At 42.0% G+C, this 24,502-nt stretch overlaps 1 protein-coding gene across 1 annotated transcript; it reads left to right on the forward strand.

The window, feature by feature from the left end:
- The first annotated feature begins 598 nt into the window (after window positions 1-598).
- Window positions 599-4,429, forward strand: LOC147451282 (zinc finger CCCH domain-containing protein 30-like). The gene is made up of 2 exons (XM_086520238.1): window positions 599-803; window positions 1,699-4,429. The coding sequence occupies exon 2, from the start codon at window positions 1,745-1,747 to the stop codon at window positions 4,046-4,048; it is 2,304 nt and encodes a 767-aa protein (XP_086376364.1). The 5' UTR covers window positions 599-803; window positions 1,699-1,744; the 3' UTR covers window positions 4,049-4,429.
- Window positions 4,430-24,502: the final 20,073 nt, after the last annotated feature.

Consider the following 24,502-nt stretch of genomic DNA (forward strand, 5'->3'; position numbering starts at 1 on the left):
CTCATGACGGGGGCCAACATGAGAGCAAGGGAGGAGGCTGCATCAGCAGTTGACATGGAAACTGGGAGGGGCAAGAATAACTGAGCCGATTGCCATTGAGTAATGGGATTTTTTTTAAATAGTCCATGGTGTTTGAGGGATGTGTGTGTATGAAATGTTTTGTGTGGGACGCCACTCTTGACTGCATTTTAATGAACGATCGACTTTTCACAAAAATAAAGATGACCGTTGCATAGAGGGTCTGCCACATGGCGACAGTTGATTGGGAGCAGTTTCTCTAGTTAATTGAGGATCTAGTGAAAATAAGACAATAAATATCTAAATTTAGAGAGCGGACACCAGAAAATATCTGAAATAGTGAGTGGGTCTTGACACCGGCAGCTAAAAGATAACTGCAGTCTAGTCAGTCAGCTTGGCAGGGAAAGGAACGGCACGTGTCGGTTTTTCATGCATTCTATTTTTTTAAATTATTTTATTTATTTTCACATTTACACACATGGGCCTATTCCACAGTTCCACTAGTGCCGAATTCGCAATTTATTCAGTTTTTTATTCATTTTCTGCTGATTGTGGATGTTCCTTTTTGTCTGCTTTATCGCAGAAGAGAGCAACGATCACATTCTCTCTCTCTCCCCTCTTCTATTTGTGTGTGCGCGCGCACGGAACTAGATGATGATGGTGATGATGTTGTGACTCGTGAGACGGAGGACAAATTGAAATGGGAACCTAGGCTACTCAAGCTCGCCCCCGCCATAGCCAGCATCGACACGGTCTCTTTTGCAAGACAGCATTACTCTGTTCCGGTACCCCCCCCCCCCCCCCCCCCCCCCCCCCCCCCTCTCTCTCTCTCTCTCTCTCTCTCTCCATATCTCCATTTCTGTGTTTCTTGCTATGTTCCACTGGTTTGAACTGTTTAATGGCGACCCATCAACTTGATCTGCATGGTTTGTGTGTGTATTGGGGGGGCGCGGAGACGGAGAGAGAGAGAGAGAGAGAGAGAGAGAGAGAGAGAGAGAGAGAGAGAGAGAGAGAGAGAGAGAGAGAGAGCCATAGCAGCAGCAGTAGCTGTGAGCCATACCCCCATCCCCTGTTTCTCGAGTCTCCGCTCGTCCATCCCCTGTTCTCTAGCCCTTCCCTGTTTTGACAGAAACGCTTTGCAAATTCTATGCTTTGAAATTCTTGCCCTCAGCTGCGGTATGGAAGACTGCTCTTGTTGTCCTCCTCTTTGGGGAGACCCAAAACACAATAGTAGTACTATAAGTCCGGTCTGCAACAGCAGTATCAAAGTGGTAATGCCGGCTCTGGACCACAGTTCCGGCAACACGCTTCCCTAGAACTAACAGAGAAACCTCTTAGGCTCCTCAGAGAGGCCAAATACCTGCACTGTATGCTGTAACTAACTGCTTCTCACCAGGAAAGCAAGAAAGGGTTTACAACATAGTGAGGTTTTTCTTTTTTGGAAGCACAGTAAAATGAATGTCTGCTTGTACCATCTTGACATGTATTATCTTCAGTATGTATGTGTGCATTCTTGTAGGTACTGGCTTGAATGCGTATGCGTACTGAAGCCTTGCATTTCCCCGTATTTGAGAGAGAGAGAGAGAGAGAGAGAGAGAGAGAGAGAGAGAGAGAGAGAGAGAGAGAGAGAGAGAGAGAGAGCATAAGTGAAATATCTCATAGCTCGTTCCTGTTTTGCAGTTTTGTGTCTGCTTTGAATCTGGATTGGCAAAGGGAAACTGCAAGGATGTGCGGAGGACCTGACCAGGCCCATATTTCTCCGCACATGGGCGGGATGGTTCCTCTTAAAGGTAGTCCTGCCAAAAATGTTCAGAAAGATTATGAAATGAAGAAACTCCATGAATCTGGCTCTCGCTTGCTGGAATTGGCTGCAAATGATGAGTTAGACAGCTTCCGAAAATTTGTGGAAGAAGGAAATGGTAAGGTAGATGATGTGGGATTGTGGTATGTTCGGAGCTCTGGAGGGCGGCAGATGGCTCTAGAACAGAGGACTCCAGCAATGATTGCATCTTTGTATGGTAGCCTCCATGTTCTAACGTACATAATGAGTCAGTATGCTATGCAAGGAGGGGATGTTGATCAGGCATGTGGCAGCGATGGGACCTCGGCCTTGCATTGTGCCGCTGCTGGAGGTTCGACTCCGGCAGTCCAAGCAGTGAAGATTCTACTCAACTCTGGTGCAGATGTTAATGTGCGTGACGTCCAAGGAAGAAGACCAGCAGATGTGATAGTTGTGCCACATGGCTGCGCAGAAGCAAAGCCAATGCTAGATTTTTTCTTGGGCAAGGAGAAGCCATCAGCTTCCTATGCAGAACATGATTCAAATATGGTTGATCAGCTTAAAAAGTGTTTTGCACCTTCGGCACTTGAGGATATAGGCATAAGCACAGCTCTAGATGTATTAAGTGTGAAGAGCTCTTTCTCATCATCTGGTCTCTCTACCACATCTGGGGCCTCAACATTATCGCTCTCCCCATCTGCTTCATCTTCCCCGAAATCCCCCATTGCATTATCAACCAAAGGATATGTGGATGATGCTGAGAAGGCTCGCGAATGCTCAGTTGATCAACATCTGCCTGACATCAAGAACACTTTCTACACTAGTGATGAATTCAGAATGTATTCTTTCAAGATCCGCCCGTGCTCAAGAGCTTATTCACATGATTGGACAGAGTGCCCTTTTGCTCATCCTGGTGAGAATGCACGCCGGAGAGACCCTAGAAGATACCACTACAGCTGTGTTCCTTGCCCGGATTTTCGGAAAGGTGCATGTAGTCAAGGTGACACGTGTGAGTATGCCCATGGTGTGTTTGAATGTTGGTTGCACCCTGCACAATATCGCACCCGGCTTTGCAAAGATGGTGCAGAATGCAATAGGAAGGTCTGCTTTTTTGCCCATAAGGCAGAGGAGCTTCGGCCAGTGTATGCAGCAACAGGGTCAGGCTTGCCTTCTCCTATTTTATCTGCTTTCCCAGAGTTATCCTGTATGAGTCCTCCTCTTGGTCCATGTTCGCCTTCTATGATGCCGCAGTTCTCGCCACTGCAACCTATTCAAAGTGCCCTACAGGGCTCTATGAGGACGCCACCCATGTCGCCGTCCTCGTCTTCTCTTTCGAATGCAGCATGGCCGCAACCAAATATTCCTACCCTACATCTTCCTGGAACCAGCTTACAGGCAAGCCGACTACGAGCCGCGCTGCATGCGCGTGATGTTTCTGCAAGTAATGATTTTGACGAGCAGCTTTTAAGCGACTTTCCATCTCCGTCTGCTCATTCTTTGTCTATGCAAGCACGTTTGAATGCAGCTGTGGCAGCCTCTGGAAGTCTTGCCACTTCCTCTCGAAGTGGCCGGTACAAGAGCCTTGGCCTTAGTTTGGCACCTGCGAACCTCGAAGAGCTTTTTGCTACAGAAACTCTTACGTCCCCTGGCATCAATATGCATGAAGCCCCAGTATATGCTCAACTTGAAGCAGAAAACCATCATTCGGTAGTATCAAATGGCTCACCTCAAAGCCGCCTACTAACCCAATTTCAATCTTCTCCTACACAGTCTTCAAGAGAGGTCTCTTGCAATCTTGAATCTATCGCCATGCGCAAGATGTTTGTAGAGGGGCAAGGAAGGAGGATAGAGGGCCAAGGCATGTGGAAAGGGTCTCCATCACCTACATTTGTTGGAGCTAAAGGCAATAAGGGCTCTTGGGATGTAGGAGGAGCTGGTGGTTGCGCATGGTCGGATTGGGGTTCTCCAACAGGGAAGCCAGAGTGGGGTATACAAGAAGAGGATTTGTCCAAGTTGAGAAGGTCGAGCTCTTTCCGCATACGAGGCCCAGGGGAACCTGATCTGTCATGGAGAGAAGGGTTGGCGAAGGAGGGGGGGCGGCCTCCTGTTCAAGATGACGCGAGTGTCATTACAAGTAAGTGCTTTGATAAAAATGGAAACAATACATCACAAAAAGAAGGCGCGGGTGCAGATATGTCAATGTTAGGTTCGTGGATTGATAATCTATGTCTTGATGAGATCGTTGCTTGAATTGGCCTTTACATTTGAGCTTGTCAAAAAACTGCTTTTTGGAGGTTGGAATCTTCAGAATTTATCCCGCCTTCATCGAAGCTTTTCCTTCTGGGCGACATATCGATATGGTAGAGACAGGTTTTGGGGATTCTTCCTCACTTCATTCTTTCCTTTGTGCATGGGTTATCCTATCCTTCTCTCTTGAATTCTCGTTTTGTTGTTTTAGGACACTTCTTGTCATAATTCCCCACAGTGATGCCGCAAGGTGGGTGCCACTTTTCTGCTGACACCTTAAAAGCAGTTTGGAAAGCCAAGCTGTCACTTTGCAGCTCATACAGATGTATGTTTTCTACAGAAACTCTTGAAAAGAGGCCAAAAATGATAAATGTTTTGAATGTAGCCTGCCCCCCCCTCTCTCTCTCTCTCTCTCACACACACACACACACACACACACACACAATATGGTCTCAGTATTGTTCTTGAAGATAGTTGGCATATGGAAGGGTCGAAATTTTATGGGTCGAAATATGATTTAAGGAAAGGTTTAGTTGTGTACTCACACGCCCCTTTGCCATCTGTACCTCCATTGTTTTTGATGATGGTTTGCTTTGTGGAAGCATTTCTAGAAAGTCCCATTCTATATTAGATAAGGAATTGTACAAACACACTCTCTCTCTCTCCCTGCCCCCCCCCCCCCACCCAAAAAACCAAAAAGAAAAAGTTTGGCACGCTGATGGAGCTAGCTATTCCCTAAATATCTAGTTTCACATTGAATAGACACATGGACACGTCCGTCCCTTAACAGTCCACATCAGAGTGTTTTTTGGGTACTTTTTAGATACCCATAAAAAGATACTCATTGGCAACTCTCTGTCTCTCTCTCTCACACACACACAACCACCCCCCCCCCCCAACCAGTGCTCACATATATCCAGGTTTGTAGTGTGCCAGTTGTAAACTGATCGGACCTTGATTTTCAAGGTAAAAGATCCTGGTTGTCCGGCTAGTTTTCCAATTTAAAAACATGACCAAGAAAATGGCTTTTTTCGAGCAGTGACACCCCCGCACATGTTGTGGGTGTGTGCGCAAGCAAGTGCCGTGTGCACGGGTGCCTCTTGGCAAGCAAAGCGAAGCCACACCTTTTTTGAATCAACTCTCTGCAAAGCCACACATCATGCTTGTATATTTAATGTTATGCTAGGAATAAGGATGGATGGAGACAAGTCTCACAGGAGCACGTGGCACACAATTTCATAGCATGCTTGTACATAGCAATGAGCATGCATCATGGGGCAAGGCGGAGTTGGCTGTCGCTTGAAGCAGAGCCGATCACCTTGAGTGGGAGCACCCAATTGCTCTTCCGTATACGTAATTTTTTGAAGATGGGAGTTGATCAACCCCCCTCCACTTCTTGGAGAGGGCAGATGATGGTTTGTCCGGGACTCTGGGTTCGACGTCGAGCTCTTTGTGCTTGGTGGCAACAATAGCCTGTCCGTGTGGCAACAACGGGCGCCTTTGGTCGAGGCTTGGCTCCCCTAAAGCCTGCTATAGCTTCATCATGGAAGAGGTGACCTGATACTGTCTTGTGCTTGTGATCGTGGAAGCTCTTCCCAGTTCTTCTAGCATCTCTAGACTAGGCGGATTCCCCATGCTATATTTTGATATGCTTTTACTGGCTTGTGTGGGGGCACACGGCATTTTGTGAGAGGAGGTTGTCCTGTGGTAGCACCCACGCATGTAGTTTTGGTTATAACTTCCATGTAAAAAGCTATATGCTCTTAACACTTGTGAACACCCTAATGGCAGTGCCTTTGCACGAGGATGGTTGTACAATTTTATTTTATTTTATTTTTTGTCTTTAATATACCATCTTCCTTTTGGGAATTGCTAAAAAAAAAGTAAATGATATCGGTATTGGGACTCTCTCTCTCTCTCTCTCTCTCTCTCACACACACACACACACATTGAGAGCCTCAAAATTGTGTAAAATTGAAGAGAAACATCGTCATTCGTGCAATAGCTCTAATGAAAGCTTTAAAAATTCGCTCTTCTTGCAATCCACGATTGAGCAGTTCAAAACACATTTTGGCATGCATGGGATCCCCAACTACATAAGCATGTTCCTTGTTTGTAAGAGAGGAGACTCTCTTCATCCACATATGGTTGAGTAGATCCCTTTATTTGCAATCCACGTCATAGTAGCAAATTGGCTCAGTTCCACTACCTTTGGTGTTAGATAGGGCATTTGGGGGAAAGTCCCTACATCTCTCTCTCTCTCTCTCTCTCTCCACTCTACTACCTTCCAAGGTTGAGACTTCTAGTGTCATACCCTACTTGAGTGCTCAACTTTTAATACCATATGTACTTGCTCTCCTCAAATTTTCAACCACGACTACCGTCTTCCATTGCTAGCCTCATCTTTGCAATCCTCAAGCACTGATAGTCACTAACCAGCTCAACCTAGAGCATATGGCATGTTTCATTGTGTCCCTTGGTCATGCTTGATCTTCAAGGATGACAGAAATATCTATCTACCTATGTCTCTCTCTTGACTAACAACCTCTTGAGTCTTAAGACTCATTGGATATATCTTTGAAGTTCCTTGGGATTGTTCCTATGTTTTTATAAAGTTTACTACTCTCTCTCTCTCTCTCTCTCTCTCTCTCTCTCTCTCAAAGATACACATACATGTGCGCGTGCACACACACATGCTTACAAATGTGAGTCATACTTTGTTCATTGAAATATGCGTCTATGCCCCTTGATGTCTAGTGGACATAAGTCTGGAAACTAGAGGCATGAAAGGGAGTAGCAACTGCAGTATGCTTGTGCCCTCCGAGCAAAATGTGAGAAACAAAGTGACTTTTCTTGGTGTAGGGGGATAACATGTACTCTTACATCTCTTGTCCCCAATGTTTTCTATCAAAATAACAAAAAGCTCATACCTCTATTTACACAAAAATGCCTTTAGGCTAAACTCTCGCATAGGCCGCCTAGAAGCGCAAAGTGTAAAGGGAGAATGCAACCTTATTACAAGCTATTTTCATGCCCTGTCGGTTCTCTTGTCTCCCACTATTTTCTACAAAGTATGAAAAGGCCATGCCACAAGTTTTGAGATATTGACATTAGGCTACATCTTTCTTACAAAGTATGACAAGACCATGCCACAAGCTTTGAGATATTGACATTTTGCTACATCTCTCTTATAAGCTTAGGAGCACAACGTATAAAGTGGGAAATAATTGTTATGCAAAAGGATGGTTATGTGACGAATGTAGATTCGTTGTCTCAAAAGCATAGAAAGGAGAAAGGATCAAAAGAAAGATTTAAGGAGGGGACCACAAACTATAAAGGGGAATGTTTTGAAATTTTATTTGAAGCTCACATAAGGACTAAAGGCAATCTCTACTTTTATCGTTTATTTAGGACTATTCTTCTTCGGGAGCTTTTCGGATCTTTAAAACAAGATTCTTTAGGTGACTATTGTTTTTATTGGCTTTGGGAACTTTTTGGCCTTTTTAAACAAGCCTTGGTGAAGAAGAGTGTTATGCATAGATGTGACTTTTGCATGGGGATCATTGAATCATTTAAGTTTATACATGAGTTCTTTCATTTTAGAGCCGCCTGTGGGTGATGAGTTCGAGTGCGGTCACGCGACCCTATGAAGTAGGGGGCCCTAGTTGGTGTAAAATCATTAAAAAAACCGAATCTAAGTCGATACCCTCTGGCAGCAAACACGAACACGGTCACCAAAGCGAGGGAGTGATGACGTACGTATGCTGCTATGCGCGATAACTGATTCCATGCGAAGAAGACAAAGGGAGCAGCAACGCGTGTGCCGAATCTGTACATGCAGAAGAAGGGGCCGCCGGGGGGCGGCGGCTGTAAGGTATGTTCAATAACAAAAAGCGCGTAGTCAACACCGTGAGCATGCGTCTGCATGGTGTAGCGCAACAACACTACGTTCAAATTCGAGATGACTAGGGTTCAAATTTCAATCTGCATTTTAAGTTGCTAATGACTTCTCCTGCTGTTGGTCGATTAGCTTAGGAATAAAGGTGAGGAAGGGGGATCTCTTGGAGATTCCTCATGATATCTAGAGGACGAGCTAGTAGGAGTAGGGATCAGTGTATCATAACCCATGGGAATGTGGGTACTGCTACAAAAAAAAGAGCCACCTATGGGTACTTTTTATATGATTTTTTTTTTTTGTAGCAGCTATATATGTGAGTTGTATGTTGGAAATAGGGTTGCAAGGAAACACACACAGCTTGGAGAAGATGAAGAAGCTCAAGGCACACAACAGAGAGTAGTATTACTTGGTGTGCAATGGAAATTTGAGTTAGCTCTAGAGTGATGGGCGTGTATACAATGCACGGGGGGGAAAAACCTCCTACTGAGGGGAAAAATACCCCGACGGTCCTAAATGTGTTCACACACATCACTACCACATGTATGCGGTAACAAATCCCCCTTGGGAGTGATACATTGAACAAGAGCTGGCACATAATGTATAGGAAAGTGTCATGCTCTGAGTGCATGATCAATCCACAAAGGGCAAAGCTTTGCGAAAAGCTTTGAACTTTTCACGAGGCAATGCCTTTGTGAATAGATCTGCAAGGTTGTCCTACGTTGGCGCATAAGCCAAGCTGATCTCTCTTGTTGAGAATCTCTCCTCCCTGACATAGTGGTAATGCACCTCAATGTGCATTGTGTGAGCATGAAAAACTAGGTTCCTTGCAACTGAAAATACCCCCTGACTATCAGTGTAGATGATGTTGGTAGTGTCCTATCCAACACCCAAATCAGCTATAAGGCGTTTGAGCATGAGTCTGTGAAGATTGCCCTGTACTCAGTCTCACAACTAGAAGTGGCCATAGTTGGTTGCTTCTTGCTCAACTATGATATGCAGGAATTGCCGAGCATGAAACAAAAACCACTTATGGACAATTGCATGTCAAAACAACCAGCCCAATTGGAGTCCGAAAAAGCATGTAAATCTGGCGCCATTAGGATAAAACAAACCAAGATGCAAAGTGCCACTCAAGTAGAGAAAAATCATGTTGACATTAGACCCTAGACCCTGGGCTAGCATAAATTTGCTGACCTGTGAGACTGCAAATTGAATATCTAACCTTGTATTGTATCCATAAATAAGGCATCCAACAACAATTTGGTGAAGAGTGACATCCATAAATAAGGCATCCAGCAACAATTTGGTAAAGAGTGACATCGACAGAGCATTAGGGGAAGTTTGAGGTATCCAATTCGCCTTGTAAGAAATGGTAGAGAGAGAAAATACTTTTCATTTTTAGAAAAATGAACAAGAAATCTTGAAACCCAAAATTGGAGGGAAAACTTTAATTTTTACTGGGTGCACGGGATGTCGTTTTTCGAGGCCCCACATCTAGTATCGTTTTTAAATCTCTTGGGAATGTGTCTCTTTTTCAATTATTCTTCCTCCCAATGCATCGTTTTTCTCTTTGGTCCAAATTTCAAATTTCGCTCTGCTCATTTGGTCCTTTCTCTACACCTTTCTGTGCATCATATCCAACTCATCATCTTTCCCACATCATCTCCATGAATCCTGCTAAAAGAGGTATCCATCATCTCCATGTCGAGTTGGAAGATAAATATTCCCCTCTCCAACAAAGAAATAGATGTGTGAAACTCCTTCTTCTGTCATAGAAGCATTGAGATTAGAACATTATAAGCACATAAATCTATGGACAGATGGTAGATTGTATCCCATAGAGCCCATCACTAAATGCACCCCATCATTTTTTTATTTTTCTTCATTGATGAGATTTGTAGGAGATCGTATGACGGGGCTATTAGGCTATACACAAAACATTGTAGTAGAGATGCACATTCTCAAGCTAGAAAACCATTTGCTAATACAGATGAAGGATTCTCTTAATCAGCAACTTCAAGAAATCAAGGAGAAGGTAAAGAACCTCCAATCATTACTAAATACAATGAGAAGAAAGAGAACAAAGCTTGGGCTTAGGCCTTTAGAGCTCCACCACTTACTGAATCTGCTACCTAGGCACAAAAATTGACCTATTCCTTACAGCTTTGAACTCCCATGGAGCCCGTAACACATTAAAATATTACAGTGGATTGAAATAAATCGAGAATTTACAATACGTAAGCATTTTGAAAAAATGTGTAACTCTACTGCTTCTTCGCATTGATCTTTGATGTACATCCGACTTCTTCGGTCTTTAGTAGCTTTTGTTAACTGACAGTGACTCAATTAACATTCCCCCCTTCCGATTTTAGTGCCCATCCTCAAGCACTGTTGAAAAGTGTCCATGGAGACTGTGGAAGGTTTTTGATTGGTTGTTGATGGGTTGATTGTCTTCATTTGTCATTGAATTTGTTGATGAGGTTCAATTTCCTACAGCATCTTGATTGGTCCGAATATGTCTGATGTGAGACATGATGTTGCATTTGTCCGTTGTAATAGCATAATGAGGAGGCTTCTGTTTATTTATGAGAAGTACGTACAAGTGAAGTAGAATGATGAGGTTCTAAATTAGGTTCTAATACCTGGATGACCAAAGAGAAAAAACCTAGTGGGAAAAAAGTGCCTTTGGGATATGCGCATTATTGGAGAACTTATTAGCATGGGAAATATTAATAAAGTACTGAAGGGATTATTTACTGATAGATATGTAATTAGCATAGATGGAAGCAAAAAGAGTGTCTAATGCATATGTCCAATAATGGGACATCCTATTTATGCATACGTAGAAATGCATAGAAAACAGTATGCTGTGCAAGAAGGATTCTGAGGGGTTATTCAGAAAGATGGTGTAGCTCTAAAAGCATATGACATGGCTTTGCAAGTTGACACCCCTTTAAGAATGGTTTAAATTGACGAGGATATGTGCTCTCATCTTACTGTGCACTGTGCGTGAGTGTTGGACTCTACGACACTCCACCAATTGTAAGTTAATAGACTTCGACTCTTATGCTCATCTCATCCAGCATGAGCAACATGACTTTAAATATGCTCAACTCTTCCAGCTTGAGCGTAAGCCTAATAACTACGACTTAACACATAGTTTAATAAGACATGAAGCTTTGGGATTGATACTTTGCTCATTTTATGGCTCAACAGCCTGACTCTAACTATGCCAAAGAGTGTTTTTTGCACCCTGGTGACAAACATTTCTTCAGGTAAAAGTAAGCTTGAATCCTCAAAAAGAGGATTAGTGAAGGACCAAGTTGGCATTGAAGGTTTCTTTTGCCATACCTGTTATATCATCTTTGAATCTGTATTCATGTTTGTTGGGCTGTCCTTCTTTGACTGTGAAGACTCCATTATCTGTTTGCTTCTTCAATTAGACCTGTTGTAAGAAGTCTTTGATGTTGTTGTAGGCCTCTGTTGATCGTTGACATCTGGTTTTTTATTAGGAGCATTGAAAGACTTAGGAATCCAAATCTCTTGATGACCTTTGTATCTCCTTTGTTGACTTTGCCTTGATCTAGGTCTTGTTGAGTTCTTGAGATCTTCATGCAGGCCTGGTGTAGTTGCACTTGGCTTGTGGTTGACTAGTAGCCAAATCTTTTTATAACCTGTGTAAAATCCTTGTCTAAGAGGAAGATCCTTTGAGATCCGTCTCTGTTCTGTATCCTCTTGAGAGTTGTGGTAGACTTTAGCATCTTTTGATGTTGTTCTGTTGTATACCTGCTTCTTAGGTATCTTAGGATATTGTCGAGGTTGAAACCTTGTGGGCCTTCTTTCTTGGGAGGGTCTTGTCGTTACTTCATATGATCTAACCTACGGTTTTGACACCCATATCTGTCTGTTACCTCTATAGTACTCTTGTTCTTTTAAGCTCCATTGTGATGTTATCCATCCCATGTGTTTGTCTTTCTGTGTTGATTTTCTATCTTTAATCCAAACCGGATCATTGACTTTGACTAAACTGCTCGGAACAAACACTTGCTTGACTATCTTTTGCTTTTTTGAGTACTTTGGATGAAATATCTTTGCTTTTTTGGTTGTCTCCTTAGAGGTTTTATTTGGGTCAGCAATTGACTTGAAGTTTTGAAAGCCTGACTTGCTTGAAAAAGCTAATCCATGAGGGTTCTTTGATGTAGAGGCATATGACGTCACACATTGTTGCTAATATGTGGAGGGTCCACTTTAGCTTTTACCGTTGTTTGCAAGATTTGTCTTTGATTCTTGTGAGTTTTGCAACTCTGAATCTAACATTAACAGTACCTGTATCTACTGCTTGCTACCTCTTGGAGAAGAGAGTATTAGCATATTATCTTCTTTGTAGGCCTTGTGTAAGTCTAACCATTGATGTCCAAGGATGACATCTGCATGCATTTCCTTTGAAGGCTCCACCTGAAACTTTACTTGCTCTTCATGATGTTGGACGCTAAGGGTAGCAACCATTTCTTTTTGACCTGTATGCATACCTAGCATTGTTTTGCTATCATGTTTACATGGAGTAGTAATCTCTAGAATGATCTGGATGTTGTCTGCAACCATATTGAACTTTGCATCTTTATCTAGTAGAGCAATGCATTTGACACTTGCTCTTTTTGTACTGCTGAGAACTACAACTATTCTCATTGGATCTTCTATTGAAGATCTTTGTCCAGCTTTTGCCATGATCTCATCTTGATCTAACTGTGTCTATTTTGAATTTCCTTTTTATTTTGGTCTTTTTATGATTTTTAAAACGATTTTTTGGGAAATTTTTGATTTTTAATATTTTTTTGTGATTTTTTAAATTTTTATGTGATTTTTAAAATTCTTTTGTGATTTATTGTTTTTTTTGGGACAGTTTTGCATTTTTTATGAATATTCCGTGACTTTTTATGATTTTTTTACAGTTTTTGTGATTTACCTGTGGAAATTTTGAATTTTTGATGATTTTCTATGTGATTTTTATTTTTTTGTGAATTTTCTATGTTTTTTTCTTTTTTTCTGAAATTTTTAATTTTTTAGAAGTTTCTGTGACTTATTTGGATTTTTAATTATTTTTGTGACTTATCTGTGTCATTCATTTTTTTTAGTTTTTTAAGATTTTCTGTGAGTTTTAAAAAAAAAAGAATTTTTAAGACTCTTTTTTTGATATTTTTATTGGATTTTTTTCTTTTTTTAATTTTTTTAAAACTCTTGTTGGATTTTTTATGAGTTGTTTTATTTTTCTATTTTTTGTGTTTTTTATTTTTTTGGTGATTGTTTTTATACTAACTTCTAAACTAATCTAACCTTAACTAAACTAACCTAAGGCCAATCCTACTAACTAAAGCTAACCTAAGCTTGGTTTAACTAACTAGCCTTACCTAACGGGCATTGACGAGCGACGACCAGCACTGCAGCACGTGACAGGGCTGTACTGGCGGCGGCCGTGGATTGCGGACGTGACAGGGATGTACTGGCGCTGAATGCGGACCTGGCGTGCAAAGGCAGCAGGACAGGGACGCAGAGAGAAAGCCTACAGAGAGCGTGCGCGTGCGCACACTGCGTTGCTGACGTGGCTGATGCAGCTCGCGCATGCTGACAAAAATGGTAGCGCTGATGGCGGGTCTGCTCAGTGTTGTCTAGCGCGGAGGAGAGAGAGAAGAAAGAGACTGCGACAAGCTGGACTCCAGGAGCAACGCACTGACGTGGCAGTGTGTGCGAGGAGAGAGAGAAGAGAGAGAGCAGAGAGAGTAAGCGACAACGACAAAGACGGTGTGGGAGCCGCTGGCTTGGCGTGTAGCAACAAAGCGAGGAGAGAGAAAAGGAGGGGTGCACGCTTGGAGAGAGAGGGTGGGAAGAGAGAGGGAGTTAGTGAGAGAGCGAGGGAGAGTTAGTTAATAATCGCGATTGGGAGGGGTGGGGAGGAGAGAGAAATTTAGAGAGAGAGAGAGAGAGTGGGTGTGGATACGTTCACCCGGAGCGAGAAAAAGAAAAAGAAGAGTATTTTTTAATGACGACGAAAACTATCCCAACGGATCGTAAAGCTTTCCACTGACGAAGAATTTGTATGCGCCGCAAGGCACGGTATTGAAGCTTGAAACCTGTATTTTATTAATTTTTTATTTCCAAATGTCCAAAAAATAGGCCGAAAATTAGCCAAAAACGCTAAATTTCACTCGAAAATCCAAAAAATTGCTAGAAAATCCTGAAAAATTCTTGGAAAATTCCAGAATCCTTTTTTTAATCGAAAAACACCAAATTCGACAAATCGTCAACCCGATCCTCGGAAATAGTAAAACGCTCAAAATTTGGCAAATGGAAGCCTAAATGCGCTCGAAATCAAGCCGTGAACTCACATTCAAAGCGGTTCGTAAAGATCACAAAATATCAAATTTTTATGGAATTAACCAAATATTAATGCAAAAATTAACAAAAAATTACCAAAATTTTGGAAAAATTATTCGAAAAATACCCAAAAAATTTCTAAACATTCTCCACACATTGGGGATTAGTGTAGCCAAATAAAATTGCAAAAATCACCTCAATTCAATTGCCAAACAATTTCATCAAATAAAGCAAGAGTAGGCAATTAAACCGGCAAAACTACCGACAAAATTAGGTCAAAATTTGACGCAATTGAAATGTGTAAATCCCTGTTTTGAGCACAAAAATGCAGCAATTAACCATTACAGACATCAAGTATGCAATCAAAATATGAATCAATCATGTAAATTAAACACTTTTTTAGGCACACACACTAATAAAATTGACAGTTTTTACCAATCTTTAGGTGCGCACACAAAAGGGTTAAACTTGTCGAATTTGCAATGTGACTTCACAAGTCATTAGTTGGGTATGAGCACAACATAAATCAATCATCACAATTGAAAAATCATTAAGTACACATTGATTTTTAGGTGCACAAACATGGGCAAAATAGTGCACACACCTAAAATTAAGCACACACACTCAATTAGAATGCACACACACTTGATTTTAGTGCACACACACTTGCAATTGACCATCCAAGCATGCAATTAACTCAATTAGGCACACAATTAGCAACGCACATTCACCAATTAGCACTTGAAACTTGTCAAATTCATGCGCCACCAAATTTTAAAATTTTTGGCATTACGACGACATGAAAACGAACAATCAAAAAAATTTCAATCCAACATAGCATCAACATTGCATTGCATCAACATTACATTGCATCATGCTGGGATCTCTACACAATTCTACACATCTTTAGATTCTAGGGAGGTTGAGAATACCACCTTGATTACCTTTCCATTGGAGATCAATTGAATGGTTGAATGCTCCAATCCTTTATAGCAAGTTACTAAGTTAGCAAAAATTAGTCAAATTAGCAAGGGGTTAGTGTGAAATTAGAGTGTGTAAACACACAATTGGTAAGATATTGTGACACATTAGGAATTATGAACACATTGCTTCATGCACACACATCCAAAATCCATAAAAACATAAACACACAAGTGAAATTAGTGAGGGAATGTATTCGATTATGCCACAATTACACTACCGTAGGCCATCATCCCCGACAACGGTGCCAATTGTTGGGGGTCCCATCGTTGCAATAGCTCCAATGACCAACAAAATTATCAATCTGGAGGGATGAGCTACTCGGCTAGGGCATGGAAACACTCACACGATTAGTGAGCTAATCATGGCAACACAAATGGTTAACTCTATGAAGTGAGCTTCTTGGCCTATGGAGGAGCTAAGCTGCAATGAAGGGCAATCTCCACATCCACTTCTCTTCACCTCTAATCAATCCAATCACACACACTAACGATTGCAAGACACACACAACACTAATCCTTTCATGCAACACACTAATCACAAGCACACACCACATAGATCTATCGAGCACCACACTTCAATCAAACCTACAATGCATACACAAGAAAAAGAGGGCAATCACACAAGATTAGAGAAAGATTAATCACTAGTTAGTTAAGATCTAGCTAATTGCATCATAGGCAATCATAAGAAGCATGACAGAGGCATAGTGAAAGAGAATGAATTATTGATTAGTGTTAATCAAGTCTCATTTGAGCAAGGAGAAGCTCAAGGACTCCATAGCCACACACCTCAAGAGCTCTCCCAAAGAGCGCTCTCAACATATGACCTTGAGAACCTTAATTTCCTTTACACACTGCCTTATGTACCTAGGGTAAAATATGAAATTTTCGGGCGCCCAAGGCCTTTAGGGCTCCACCACTTACTGAATCTACTACCTAGGCACATTAACTGACCTATTCTTTACAGCTTAGAACTCCCATTGAGTCCATAACACATTAAAATATTACAATGGCTTCAAATAAATCAAGAATTTACAATACGTGACCATTTTGAGAAAACGTGAAAAATGTGTAACTCCAATCTTTATTGCATCTTCGTATTGATCTTCGATGTGTATCCGTACGTCTTCGATCTTTATCATCTTTTGTTAATTGACGTTGAATCAGTTAACAAAAGCAGCGAGGTAAAATTGCTTTATCTTAAAATCAAATTGACATCTGTTTTGCAAGTTAGTATCTTTAGCTGCTATAGTCTTTCTTTGTGTTTACCTCAAGTCCTTAGTTCAGCTAGACTGTTTACAAGAAAACATGAGAGGTGTATCACAGTGATTCCACATGTTGTTGTAATGAAAATTGCCTATGAACTTTGGAAGTAGCGGAATTAGGAAATTAGGTGAAGCACTTTTAAAAGATTACTTTGTGAGCATAGCGGGTGAACTTAGTTGATGGTAGCAACATAAACATGGTACTTAGTTAACTTGGAATGAACAATACTTTTAAGAGAGAGAGAGAGAGAGAGAGAGAGAGAGAGAGAGAGAGAGAGAGAGAGAGAGAGAGTTTAGAGAACATGACAATAGTTGAGGACTGGATTCATATGGAGCCGGTCCCCCCTCCAATAGGCATTTGTATTATAGTTTCTCCCATCAAGAGAGACTTGGTACAATACAATCTTTGTGTTCCTTGTGACCTAGGTGATGCAATGAAGATGGAAAGCCTCATGCATCACAAACATAACATAAACTTGAAGAAAGCATTAACTATCCCAAGCCTCAGTCCCAAGGCCTCAAACACCTTCAAAGGTGGAGAGAGCAAGCGGGGAATGAGGATAGGGAAGAGGAAGAAGAAACATTCCATAGGTGAAAGAAGTAGTTCCTCACTTATCATTACTCTTCTTGCTAGCATACATAATAGTATAGTAATGGATATGGAGAAGATGGCAAGCTTAAGCATTGAAGCATGGCTCTTGGTTGGATTTGCATTCCATAGCCAAGAGTTTTGGTGTAGGCTTTCACTCTCACAAGCTTGGAGAAGGAGGTGGTGTTCCTCAAATTTCACCAAGAGAGAACGGTGTCTCAAATGAGAGTGTGTGATGGTGTATATTCCCCTAGCACCCCCCCTCCTTGCTTTGGGCGAGTGGAGACTTTTCCACATGATGTAGGCTCATTGGACCCCTATCCCCCTGGCCAATCACATGTAACATGCAGTGAAGTACATGGGTAGACTTTTGACAAGTGTACTCCTTACCCCTTAGAGAGAGAGAGCTTGAAAATATCAAGATATTTGTTATATGGAAGTAGAAGCTCATTGGACCCCTCTTTAGCCCAACCAATAGCATTCAAGCACACCATGTGGTTAAGCTTAGTGAGAGTCTGACATGTGTCCCATGTGCTCTTTTAGAATTCCCCTAACTTTGAGATTTTTATGCATAGGAAATTTCTCAAGCAACTTCCTCATTAAATGAGTAGGTTCTCTTTTTGACTCAAGCATCTTACCCTCCTATGCATAGGAAGCTTCTCAAGCAACTTCCTCATTAAATGTGACCAGTACCTCAACTACCTTAGTCATCAAGCATGACAAGCACCTTAGGTGGAGTTACCACCTCAAGCACAGCCCTAGCTTGCCTAAGTTTAGATCGGGTTCCCACCTCAAGCACATCCCTAGCTTGCTTAAGGTTCCCACCTCAAGCACAGCCCTAGCTTGCTTAAGGTTCCCACCTCAAGCACAACCCTAGCTTACTTAAGGTCAAAAGAACTTTTAACACTAACCATTGGAGGTCTTTAATGAAGCTAACTCTAAGGTCTTTTAAGCTTCATTAGTTAACCTTGATATTTGACAAACCATCTCTCATTTGGGCCCCTTTACCATTGGCCCCGTGTTGAGATAGATCCGTAAGCACATGTCTATATTCTAACCCTTGTTCCCGTTTATTATCCCATATTAAATGATTAGTTTAATATGAGAAAATCAGTTGGGTGGGTTAGATATTAGATATTTGATGACATTACCTCTCTCCTGAAATCATAGTCGTCCTCGACTATGAGGTAAAAGAGATAAGTCATAGTCATTAGTCAATTTGTCTTAGCGGATAGAGGACCCCTTTTTACCCTATGACATTATTCCAAGATGGATGACCAATCCATTTGGTGCTTGGGAGACATAGCTGCCGCAAGCAGGTCTGCTCTTTAGTCCATTTCATCCTCCCAAGTAGAGTGACAAATTCTACATGGTGTTTGAGAGACGTCGTCATTCCAAACATGATTCTTAATATGCATACTACTTAAATTTGTGCACAATAAAGAGAGAATTAGTCTTATAAGATAAAAACACTAATCATTTAAAAGAAACATGTACATTTGGCTCTAATGTAGCATTGTAAGCATTGACAAGGTTCATACTATCCTTAAGCTGGATTCCTTGCATCCATCTAGCATCTTCAAAAGGATAATTTTTAAACAATAAGATACCGTCGGATAATCTATCCATGTTGCAGTACCTTGTCTTCATGCCGAAGGATAGTTTCGGGTTGTAGTACCTCTTCTTGATCTTCGATTTCGGGAGGGTCTTCAATAATGGGTTCATTTGGAGGCTCTCCTTTGTAGGGCTTGAGTAGGCTCACATGAAAAGCATTGTGTATGAGCCAATGGTTAGGTAACTTGAGTTGATAAGCTACCTCATTGATTGGCTTCAAAATTTGAAAAGGACCATAGTATCTTTTTGCTAGTTTAGCATATTACTTTTGATGGCCCGTAGGATTTTTGCCCGTCGTTTGCCTCAATCGAGCCTTAGGAAACTTAAGTAAGGCCCAATCATTTCTTTGAACGTTAACACTAGAATGGTAACCTAACAGGACATAAAAGTGTCCTTTCAGGGTTTTGGGAAAAAATTTCAAAACCATAGTAGATCCACTCATTTTGAAAAATCCTTTCATGAGCTTATAGTTCAATAACTACTACATATGGAAAAAATGAGAAACTTGTAATTTTTCTCATCCCTTGGTCACTACAAGCCTCCAAAGTTGATGGACCAGTGCATTTTTCCCAAAACAGCAATTTCTTACTGTTGATTGCATATAAATAAGACTGGGGATTTTTGTAGGACATGAGATAAAACGCCCCGTTAACTTCAATGGGTTGGTGACCAAAACATATGGTTGCTTTTACCTCACTATTTTTTTTTGGTAAAAAAAAATAAGTACAAAAAAGTTGCATTTTTGCCATTCTGCAGACCTATCATCAAAGTTTCTATAATCACGCTCAATACAGATTCTATATACATGTTTTCTTAGTTTCCTTTGGGTCTTTGGATTCAAAAGGAGCCATGGAGCATGTCAAAAGGATAATGGATCTCTTACAATTGGAACCTTGGGGGCAATGATAAAGTGCTAAATACAGCAAACATGAAAAAACTGGGTTTAGCATTATGACCTCTAGAAACCCATAAAAACTACTCAATATCTAGCCAAGTTTGTAGTCTATGACTAAATATGGTTACTACCTACAAAATACACACAGTTGGCCTAAGAAACTAGCAATATTGAGAAAGTTATACTTGCTACTCTAAAATGTATCGTATTCTTCAGCAATCAAAAAACTCAACCATCATCATATACTATGCTATATAGCATATTAGGTCCCCCAAACCTCAAGGAAGATTAGCTTTATGTTATACATTACACTTACACAATCAAAATTGAATTTGGATATCAAGAAAGCCACCAAAAAAATCATAAAAGTGCTAATTTTGGCCAAAAAACAAGATTATGCAATTCTTATAAATTGGTCATAACTTTCAATTTTAACACTTAGCTCTCCCTACAAGCATCCAAACATGTTGAGAACTATGAGGGCCTAACCTCTAGCCATCTAAACCTCACAAACATGAAGTTTAGAGTGGTATAGTTGCCAAAAATTGAAAAAAGGCCAAAAACATGACCCGTTTTTTCACACAGATTAGGTTCAAAAATGTTGTGCAAGAGTAAGGTTAATGGTGAGATCGATACTCAAAAAAAAAAGCTAAGTTTTTTTCAGCTCATAAGGCAACTTTGTGGATATATAGCACCTAGAAATTCATTTTCATACTCTTCAAATAATTCAAGCAAAATGGTCACTTAACAGGACACAAAAGTGTCCAAGGACATAGAAGTGTCTTGTTACCATTCTAGTGTTAAGGCCCTTTTGTGCTTGTCAATAGCAGCTTCTTGCCTTAGGTGGGAGATGGATATAGCCTCCTTAATCTTTTGAAAAGATGTTTGCAGGTCACGGCTATACTCATCGGCAACAAAGATCTTCCCATGTACTTTAAGTAGCAAGGGACTTTTAGGTCTTCCTTCTATGATTTCAAAAGATGCTTTTCCCGTAGAAGTATGGATAGTGTTATTATACGCATACTCTACAAGAGGTAAGTACTTTTCCCATTGTGAGCGTTGATCTACTTCTGTAACATAGGTCTTTAGTAGATCAAGAATCGTAAGATTGGCTATCTCACTTTAGTCATCCGTTTGTGGGTGATAGGCTGAAAAGAAATTCAATCTTGTACCTAGATGTTCGAAGAGACCTTTCCAAAAATTACTGGTCATTCTAGGATCTCTATCTGACACGATGGATGTTGGCAATCCATGGTGTTTGAAAATCTGTGATATGAAGAGAGTTGCCATTTCGTGTTCCTTAATAGTCTTCTTGACAGGAATAAAGTGTGCTTGCTTGATAAACCTGTCGACTATTGTCCATATTCCCATATTCCCATGGATAGATTTTGGTAATCCAAAGATAACATCCATGGATATACTCTCCCATGGTGAATTAGGAATTGGCAATGGCTGGAGTAATCCAAGTTGCTTCCCTCTATCATACTTGGTTTTTTGGCATACTACACATTTTGAAACATACTCTTGTATGTCCACTTTCATGGTAGGCCAATAAAAGTACGTCTCTACTCCTCGAAGAGCAGGTTGAATGCCTCTATGCCCCACATAGGGAGGGGCATGGGATTCATACATGACTTTCTCATGAAGGGAGTGGGTAACACATAGCCTATTGCCGTGGAGAAGATAACCATCCTGCAAGGTGAATGGTTCCTCTTTCTTCCCCAAAGCAAGGGTTGACATTATATCTTTAAATTCAGGGTTAGTAGCATACTCATCTATCATAGAAGATAGATCATTGTGAGTTGCTATTGACACAAAATTAACTTTTGGTCATCGCAAAAGTGCATTAGCCACTTGATTGTTACTAGCAATGTGAGGAATGTGGAAATTAAATTGTGAAAGAAAATTTGCCCACCTCATTTGTTTGTTGAAAAGCTTTGTTTGTGTCATGAAGTACTTGAGACTTTGATGGTATGTTCATAAGATGAATGGAGTCCCCAATAGATAGTGCTTCCATGTGTCTAGGGCATGTAGAACAGCTTACAACTCTTTCTCATAAATGCCTAAGACCCATTCATTCGTGTTGGGCCTTCGGCTCTCATATGCTATGGCATGCCCTTCTTGAAAAGCAAGACTGCTCCAAGGCAATCACCACAAGCATCACATTAGACCTCAAATGGCTTTGAGAGTTCCGAAAGCATAAGGACTGGTTGGGAGATAAGCTTCTCTTTGAGCTTGTCAAAAGTACTTTGCTCCTTAGCAGTCCATGAATACTTAACGTTTTTCTTTGTTAAGTCATGTAGAGAGGTAAGGAGAGGAGGTGGTGCAACCTACTTGGTGCGTTCTCTAAGACGACTCAATGATTGTGAATACTTACTACCAAGAGCATGCATACGTGTGTGCATCGACCATTGGAGTCGAGAGATGGATGTGGTTCCCTTCGCATGGTGCAATTACCAAGGAAAACCCAACACACAGGCCCCCCCTCCCCGTGATGGTGATAGTGTCAATCCTTCCCACTACACTCTACCAAATGCTTGGCTCCTCATGGATTCCCCCCCCCCCCCCCCCCCCCCCGATAGTGACCTCTCAGTGCCAATTTATAGGTGTTGGCTGCTTGGATTATGATAATCCCAGTGTGGTTAGGGTAAGCTTAATCGGGGAGACAAAGCAAGTGGTGGGCCTGGTGTGGTTGACCCTTGCTTTGTTTTGGGAGGTTATTAAAAGATGGGAATCTCTAAGTGAGCCTTTGTGATCATCACCTAGAGAGAGGATATTTACAAAAATTGGAAATTTACAATGGCTCGGGTGAAAACTGAAGATAATGACGAAAATAACCTATAAATTACTAGAATGGCGTCGTGGTTGCGTGTTGCCGGAGAATGGTGTGCTGTCGGTGCGTCGATGTTGAGCGTACTTCTTTTCGGAGTCGGCCGGGGCATACCTTCGGCGCATTTTCTCTTTTTGTTGTTGGCGGCGCGTGCTTTGGATCCTTCTTCTTTATTCGTCGATGTCGTAGTCGTTTTTCCTTTGTATTTGTGGTGCGGTGCGTATATGCGTGTGTGTGTGTATGTATTCTTGCATGAGGGCGGGTGTGTGTGTATGTATATGTATGTGTGTGCGCCAAAACGTGCGTGGGAAGGGCTTTATATATATATATATATATATATATATATATATATATATATATATATTAATATATATATATATATATATATATTTTTGTTTTTTTTTTCATTGATGTAGGCTGACGGCCGGCTGCCTACTAAGTCTGCACGAGGCGGATGGGGGAGGGGGGGGGGGGGGGAAAGATGGGGTAGAGAGAGAGGGTGAGTGTGTGTGCGGTGTGTGTGTGTGTGTAGATATGGATGACGGTCTGCTGCGGTGCGTGAGCGGCCCGGGTGGGAGAGAGAGGGTGGTGTTGTGGGCTCGTGCACAGCGCCAAAGGGGAAGAGCAATGGTGTGTGTGTGGAGAGAGAGAGAGAGAGAGAGAGAGAGAGAGAGAGAGAGAGAGAGAGAGAGAGAGAGAGAGAGAGAGAGAGAGAGAGAGAGAGGTTCTACTGCCGCAGTCCGTGAGAAGGAGAAAGAGGGGGGTTTTCTTGTGCGGCCTGAGCGCCCGAGTGGGAGAGAGAGGGTGGTCCGCGCTGGGCTGAGAGAGAGAGATTGTGAGGGAGAGGGATGGATGAGGTGTGTGGATAAGAGAGAGAGAGAGAGAGAGAGAGAGAGAGAGAGAGAGAGAGAGAGAGAGAGAGAGAGAGAGAGAGAGAGAGAGAGAGAATAGAGAGAGAGAGAGAGAGAGAGAGAGAGAGAGAGAGAGAGAGAGAGAGAGAGAGAGAGAGAGAGAGGGAATAGAGGGAGGAGGGTCGCGCCTTGTGGGCCGCCGGACAAGAGAGTGAAGGAAGGGGGGGGGGGGGGGGGGGGGGGGGGGGGGGCTACTATCTTGCATGGGAGCTTGAGGACGAGAGGAGGGAAGCAAGTCAATGGGTGGGAGTGTGGGAATATATCAGCGGGCCAAGGGGGGGGGAATGAGCCGAGGGAGGGTGAGGCGAGCGGGTGGGGAAGAGGAGGGAGGGGTCGGGTAAAGAACATTAGCGGGACAAGGGGGGGGGGGGGGGGGGGGGGGGGGTTCCATGTGTCTCACACAAAGGGAGCACGAGAGAGGGGTGGGGGGGTGAGTGCTCAAAGTTTTCGCGTGGCCGGGGGGGGGGGGGGGTAATGAGAGTGGGGGGGTAAAATTGGAAGAGAGGGAGAGAGGATATGTAGGGAAAATGAGGGAGAGAGAGAGGGGGTGTTATTTTATCCAATGCCCGTCGAGCGGGGGAGGGGGGAATAAGCTAGGGGGGGGGGGGGGGGGGGGGGGGGGGGGAAATAAGTTTTTTTTTCTTTTTTTTTTCTTTGATTTCAAAAGTCGGCTATCATTAGCCCTCTCCCTTTGGCTAGAGGCATTCATGCTTCTAGCCATTCTTCTGCTTCTTCAGCTGCTGTAGAGTTAGAGGGTTCTCCCTCTTCTGGAATGTCTAGCACGAATTCTGGGTCAAACCTAAGAAAATACCTTTTCAGTCTCCATCCATTGACCCTAGTCTTGTGAATTCTCCCATCTGCTTCCATCAGCTTATAGTTGCCGTTGTCATAGCATTTCTTAATGATGAATGGCCCTTCCCATCTGGGTTGAAATTTCTTATCCTTCCTAGTGTCAAATCTGTTGTCGTATCGCAGTACTAACATGCCTTTTTCCAGTCCCTTTTCTTTAAGCCCTCGGTTGAAAGTGAGTCGATGTCGTTCTACCTATGCTGCATAGTGATTGATTGCTTCTTCCGTATCCAGTTTACAATTGGACGATGTGT

The sequence above is a fragment of the Adiantum capillus-veneris genome, chromosome 9 (assembly GCF_014529385.1).
Source record: "Adiantum capillus-veneris isolate H3 chromosome 9, ASM1452938v2, whole genome shotgun sequence".
NCBI lineage: Eukaryota > Viridiplantae > Streptophyta > Polypodiopsida > Polypodiales > Pteridaceae > Adiantum > Adiantum capillus-veneris.